The sequence below is a fragment of the Hesperophylax consimilis genome, chromosome 5 (assembly GCF_061612785.1).
Source record: "Hesperophylax consimilis isolate HC1 chromosome 5, BYU_Hcon_1.0, whole genome shotgun sequence".
Classification (NCBI taxonomy): Eukaryota; Metazoa; Arthropoda; class Insecta; order Trichoptera; family Limnephilidae; genus Hesperophylax; species Hesperophylax consimilis.
The window spans coordinates 24,832,452-24,839,995 of record NC_142840.1 but is presented as its reverse complement, the minus strand read 5'-3'; the positions used below and the strand labels follow the sequence as shown (position 1 = coordinate 24,839,995).

Here is a 7,544-nt window from a genome sequence, read left to right as displayed (position 1 = left end):
TCCGCCATGTTGGATCACACAACTGTTTTGAAGTTATTTTGTATTTGGGCCGCTAAGGACATGAGCGCTGCATCTGTGACGTCACACGGCTGCGCGATTTGTAGGGGACTGACGTAATTGCTCCGCCCCTTTGGGTGCATTCTGTCTTCCCATTGGCCATCGTGGGTACTAATAGTTTCTGTTTGCTAAAACTTTAAACCGACGTGCTTTTTGTGGAAATAAATATTTAAAAGGGGACTGAAAACTATTCGATGCCCCTAAAATTCACGTACGACTTTCAACCGTTAATTGACTGAGCGTAGAGAAGTCTTGTTGTAACTCGATCGTTTTGCATTTCGTCTGTCTGTCAATTTGTTTGTGCGTTCCGTTTCTGGTTCAAGATAATAATATTTGGATGATTTGTATAGCGCCATTTTTGTTCAAAATCAACTGAAGGGTGCTGTACAGTATATAATATGGCCGTTGTAAAAGTTCAGTAAAGATTCATTTTTCAAACCTGAAATCTTATTTTTATTTGGACTTTCTTCTACGATTTTCAATAGTACCTCCCTAACTGAAAAAGAACGGCCATTTTCAAGAAACGTACGGACGGTGAAGCCCCGGTGATGTCCGAACCAAACCATGGTAATGACTGAAAATGGCACGACCCTCCCGACACAATGAGACCTCCCAGGTCCCTACCTCCACATCCCCCTGGATGTACCGGCCCTTAAAAACTGCACTGTCTGTTTTGCTGCACCCTGTACCTAACACCTAACAGTCCTAAAATATCGCCCTGGAGATTATTTTTTATAAAAACGGGGCCGTATAGTTAGTGATTACAATGATTTACTACCTAGGCGTCTTCTGGCTTTGACAAGAGGCGCCAAACGTTTACCCGCGCCAGGCGCCAATTTGCTCCTCAGGACCGGCCCTGCGAATATTCCTACGTACGCAAAGTGACACTCTGATTTAAAATATTCGTTAGACTATTTTGGCAAAATATCTCTGAAAATAAAATAATCTAGATACCTGTCGATACACCATTTAATTCTAAAACAATATATATAAAAATCAAGCTACCTCTGCTAAAAAACGCCACTTTAAAAGCGCATATTTCAACGCACTGTAAAAGTTACGTCAAGCTTCCATGAAGTTCAATGTCTATTTTTACATGCGTTCATTGGTCGTGTTTCATGTATATATAGGTACCATTTATTTATAAAAATAATGCAAGTACATAGGTACCTACAATTTTGTTACTTTTAGGAATATTAAATTTTAAAACTATGTTATTAAATCCGAAGCTAAATTTCCGTTTGGTACATAATTTTTCGTATTTACACTGCAAAGTTGTATAATATTTTATCTAGATGTTAAAATTCAATAAGTAGCAAAATGAAAGTAGAAAGTAGGTACCCATTTTATAATTATTGAAAAATCGTATGGTTGCACAGCATCCTGGCAACAATTTAAACCAAAATTCGCACCATTTCATAAAAAAATTGACACCGGTGATTTGAGATTTGACTTGGAAGATTCAGCATGGATTCAGCACCATGGAATTGCTATCATGATATCCAACTTCTGATAGATAGGAATGGGTCCCAGAGGAAGAAGGGAAAAATAAGTTCAAATAAATGTTTTGATAATATTTTATTTTAATAAAAATGCATATAAAATAGAACAATACTTATTATAAATAAGACTAAGATACATATTTTATATTAAATAAATATTAATGAAAAATAAAATGACAATGTTCGTTAATTTGTTTTCAATAAACCACCCTACCTTGCTGACAAAAATTATAATAATTTATGAACACTTTGTAATTTTATGAAATTATTGACAAATTATCATATGTAAGTCGAGTTAATACGATTAATTAAGGCACAAGAATTTACGACATCGTTTGTTAAGTATAATGTTTAAATGTTCATCAACTTCATGCCAGCAAAAACGGGTCCCATTCGAGAAAATGAATTTCATTTTAAACAGCTTTATCTTTGAAAATAAAATAATACATGATTTGAATATTTTTTTTTTAGAACTCACCACAACCTTAACTATAAAAATATTGTCTGAAATCAAAGCCTACTTTTGTCATACGACTACATAGAATGACGTTAATGTCAGTGTTGGGCTATTTAGTGATGTTTTATGTGTAAAAAATGTAGGTAAATTTTATTTAAACATTTTCACACAAATAATAATAAAAATAAATTCCGTATCTCCGGAGCGATAAGTGTATCGAAGTATTACCCGTTCTACGGGTTTAAATATAGTTAGTTCTCTATTGATAACATATTCTTCCACACAAAAGACAAGAATTTGAAGATGGAGAAGACTTGGTTCACATTTATAAATACATATACATATAGTTGGGACCCTTAGAAAGAGATTGATATAAAATATTATATTTTATAAGTACCTCACCTGTATAGTTTGTATTCATTCTGAAATCTAGGGAAATTTTGATCTAAAATCCAAATATAAATCTACTGGACGACTGCGGCCGGCTTGTGTGGAAGTTTTCATTGTGTTCCATTCCCCAATACATGAAAAATGCAGGCTATCCTGCAGCCGGGCGCGCGGTTAGGGTCTTACCCAGTGCCGGGCAGTACCGACATGTGTGAGAAGACACATACAACTGAGCACCCTTTACCTGCCAGCCGGCCGGACGGTTTTATCCAGCATGTGTGAAATAAGACAAAATATCTTCCATCATTCACATAAGTAAATTATACATTTTCTAGGTATTGTTTCTAATAGTCAGTTACCCCTGTCGAACCTTTAGTAAAAAATCTAACTTCTATAAAAACTGTACATGAATGGTGATTATATAATGAAACGAAAAAATATAACAAATATAACATTCAATTAAATATAACTTAATTTTCCATGTGGTCCTTGTAATACTGTGACAGAAATCAATTGTCAAATAAAGGTATTTGTGACACAATCTTATAGAATAAATAAAATTTGTGACATTACGAACATTACATTAAAATAATTAATATAATATTTAAATTGATTCACAACTCTTCTTAGTTATAATAATAAATTATTGCGATGTAAAGATCTAGAACGAATAATGTAAATTCACAAAATGTATCATAAAGCAAAACTAATATCGGTTTTATTAAGTAATTTAAAAAAAATCTATAAGTTTATTAATGTAAGGTCATTTAGATTAACAATCATTGTATCCATGTAACAATCATTTAGATTGAAGCTATTGTAAAATTGAGCATTTTTACCGGTTTACCCATGGATAAAGAATAAAACAAGAAGTGCTTTATGGGCGTGTTTCGTGATCCAAATATTTGCATAATCGTGGCATAAATTTTCAATACAAAACAGTGTTTATGAAATTCAAATGAGATGGAGATCAACGATGTCACGTGAGTGTAAGTGAGACGGAGCGCTGGGATATTGGACTAAATGAAACGATTGTTTCAAATTTGTATGGAAGGCATACATAGAATGAAGAAGTTCACAAGAAATGTGAAGTTGACGTGTTTCGTGACTCTAAAGTAAGAGTGTTTTTTCCTTAAATTTCAGGAGCCGAAATTCAATTCAACATCATTATGCAATTTTCATTTCAATCCAATTAATGTAATGGCGATATACAATGTCGAGCAGTGCAAGAGATAGCGAGCTAATTGGATTAGAACCAAAAGGTACGAAGTCAGTGGCAACATCGACACAATTCAAATCTACATGGTTGGCATTTCTAGTGTGTAGATATTATCCATTCAGTGGGTTTACCGATTAAATTTACAAACTTTTTGTTTTATAAAAAATATTTATGTCTGCATATATAAAGCATTAGCAGGTGTGTATTATTTAACAAGTTTATGATTTATTTTAACAAGTAAATATTATTTAAGTATAAAGGTCATTGCACAATATTATTACGAGTATTTAAGTTAACATCTTATTAATTATGGGCTTATTAATAATTAATTAAATCTTTGTAAAAAATATTGTAAATCAAAATATAAAATCTGTAAATATTTTATGCTTAGATAACACAACAATATTTTAAACATTTATTAATTCTAATTATATATTTAATGTGTAGATATAATATCAAACATACATAATAAGTATAAAAAAAGTAATTATTAGTTTCAAATCTACTAAGTGAGGGGTATAAAAGCAAAACTGACACAATCCATCCAAGCAAAATAAAATGTTCAGCATAAAAAAAAAGAATTGCATATTTCCTTAAAACTTTTTGGTGATTTTTTTTTTAATTGGAAGCATTGCGTGTTTTTTAGAAACGCATTTTAACGCATATTTAGATTTTTTTCTGCTTTAAAAACAAATGTATTTTGAATAGTGGAGGTATTACAGTTCATCTCAACTTAGTGTCGTTTTGGAACCACAACATTTGTTAGAGTGAGTGTATTTCCATAAAGTTGAACAATTCTGCCATGCTCTAATTTTTGAGTACCAGCCAGGCCTAGAGTAAATGTGAAGCTAATAAAAACATTAAAACAATAGTATGCAAAAATTAAATATTTTTTGTGACATAAAAATAAATTTAAATATGTTTTTAGGACTACAATTTGGTTACAATTTGAGTAATTTATGAAAGATTTTCAAATGTTTCAAAACTAAGATTCGACTCCAAAATCATTCTTATGGCACATAAAAAAGTGAGCCAATAATATTTATTGCTTTCTAATGGTTTTTAAAATAGTATTTGTAAACAGATTTGATTATTATCAATTTGAAAACAATTAAAATTTTCACCCAGAAGTGACACCTTTTCTTAAGCGCAGTTGTTTTGCTGAAATTCACTTGTGACAAAATCATTAAATAGCCATTCAGCGCCATTTTATTTTTTTATAACAGTTAAAAGGTTCCTGTTAAATGCCAATTCAAATACCGCGTTAGCTTTTGAACAAATTGTGAACAGTAGAAAAGGACGATTATCATGTTCACCTTATTATAATTTGATAGAAAACTGAAACACACCCAGAATCGACGTTTAATGGAGACCTTTCAAATTACAAAAAAAAACAAAATGGCGCTGAATTGCCATTTGATAACATGTAGCTATTAATGTTGCGTTTGAATTTTTGCTAAACAACTGGCTCTTGAATAAATTTGTTAAAAATAAATAATAATAAATTAACATTATAAATTTCTTTTCATTATGAGAATTAACAAAATAAATTAAGTAAAAAAAAGTACTGGCAAAAGCCGAAATATTCCGCTGAATAAAAAACTATGTCCAAAGTGATGTAGGCATCATTCCTTCCATGGACGTATTTGGCGGGGTCAAAACTTCATTCAGCAGGAAATTTAGGGGGAAATTGACAAGGTGACCTTTGATCTGTCTGATTTTAAGGTGTGCTGCCATCGGGTCCTTCTCCCAGAGAGACTCCTTATTTTCCTCCTGGTATTTCTTCAGATCTGTGAAACTGGTAACGGCGTCTGTTGGCAAGCAGTGGAACACTTCCTCGTAAGTCTCCGTGTTTGTTTGTGAAGTCTGGAGCCAAACTCCTCGGTAGAAAGAGTCGATGATTGGGTCTTTGAGGTCCACTCTGCGGTCTGGATTCTTCTTGTCGATGAGGCCGAGGTGCTCCCGGAAGAGGCGCTTGCGAAGGGACCCAGCGAAACTGCCCGAAGGGAATATTTCACCGTTCATTCGTCCGTCTTCGAAAGATTCATCCTAGAATTAAATAGAAAATAATTATAAAATCTGTGGAAAAAAAAATGAAGAAATCTCAGACAGTGGACCTCAAAATCATACTCCATGAGACTTGTGGAAGCAAAGTAGAGACATAATAAGGCAAAGGTTTTGATAATTTGAGGAGGTTTGCCGGGTTACGAAAACATTTTTGAAAAAGAAAGTTAATTATTTAGCAGTCAAAATATCGCAGGAACATTGTTTTTTTATCTATTGTCGGTCTGCAAGGACTAAATTTGTCTCCCAAGATATCATGCTTTCAAAGTGAGGCGACGGAATCAGTTGGGGAGTTTGGTTTTAAGATCACTCATTGGTGGGTTGAATTATTCAACTGAATTTGTAAGACAAGCCATATATCGAGTTGATACATCGATGGAGCCGAGACATAGTTGTGTGGCAGTCTGTTCTCTCTGCCTACCCCTTCTGGGAATCGGAGTGATGGTTAGATAGTTAAATGTTGAAAAATGTAACTAGACATCACATTTTCAAACACTCTATAAGAACAAAGATTGTTGAAGCAAAACTAATTAAAAAAAAAATTTACCTACCAATAAAATTCATATTTTGTTACCATCTTAATTACTTTCGCCCTTTTTAATTATGATTCACGCTTCTTTACCTCCTACATTTGCCCTTTTTTCTGACTTGCAACACTTTGATAAGAAAAGAGGGTTAAAGTAATAAAATAAAAGCTCTTCAAATAAATAAATTATATATATTTTTTACCTGAATTAAAACTGCGACTTCAGAATCCCTTTTTCCTAGCATGGATCGATCATTGATGTTAGCGCTGCCACAAATGCAAACTCTATCGTCTATGATCATCAATTTTGAGTGGACGTAAATCAGCTCTGTAACCGGTTCTCCATCCAATATAGAATTACTTCTCAGGCCGTGGAACGAGACATACTGAGATGGGTCCTCTATCCCAGCATCTTTGAGACGTTGTATCAAGGATTCTTTTCCTCTGGAATTAAAAAAATAGAAATGTGAAGCTGCAATAGAAATCATTTTTAAGATTAAATAACTCAGGTGGCAACAAACCATAAGTCAAACATAAGAACTTCGGCATTTTATCTAATCCAAAAAATAAAAATCTTTGCTTCAGGCTGGAAATAGTGTGATGAGTACATCCGTCGTGTACATTATATATGTAGGTAAATGAATGAAGAATTGTAGTGCAACGCTGACAGTCAGCTGTGCGCAAGTTATTACACGCTGCGTACAAGAACAATCGGAATAGCTGCTTGCCAGCGCTACGTCGTCGGTCGACCAATTGGGTGAACTGATGGGAGTGCATGTGTACAGTCTTATAAAATGAATATTGACTGAGGGGTCATCTGCGCCTCCCAATTTGGGCTTACCTAGTAATTTATACAAAGATTGGGATGCCAAGTTAAAATGTTGGCTTGAACTGTGTGAGCATTATTTCCAGACCTTCATGAATACGATATTAGTAGAAATGACTTAATTAATTGAAGATGACTGTACTCGGGCGACATAGGCGTAGCACTTTGGCATCATCAGCGGTTTGACGGTCAGCGACTGACGGTACGCGACCGTCGTATGTGTCGCTCTATTTTCAGCCAGTATCACCATTTGACAAAGTAGAAAACCAAAGTTAAAAATATAATTGATAATTTAATCTTTTATGTTTCCACGAATTTCAGTTTTAAAAACGATTGGAAAACATTGTGAGGTAAGGGAGAAAACAGAGGACTGTTAGGTTAGGTTAGGTTGAAAGAACTTGCTGTTCAGATTGTATTACTAAAGGTAACATAACTTCTTGTTCGCCAACATATCCTTAACCTTAACTACCTACCCCCGGTCTCACAGACATCGGCGATATTATTTT

General features: G+C 33.7%; 1 protein-coding gene across 2 annotated transcripts in view; it reads right to left on the bottom strand.

Moving 5' to 3' along the window:
* Positions 1-1,702: 1,702 nt before the first annotated feature.
* The window catches only part of Pld (Phospholipase D), a 42,277-nt gene continuing 36,435 nt past the window's right edge, over positions 1,703-7,544 (bottom strand). For both annotated transcript variants that reach the window (XM_089631743.1, XM_089631742.1), the window contains exons 18-19: positions 6,416-6,656; positions 1,703-5,671 (exon numbers count right to left, since the gene is read on the bottom strand). In XM_089631743.1, coding sequence (XP_089487869.1) covers positions 5,225-5,671; positions 6,416-6,656 — 688 coding nt within the window. In that variant the 3' untranslated portion in view covers positions 1,703-5,224. The remainder of the gene's footprint in view (positions 5,672-6,415; positions 6,657-7,544) is intronic.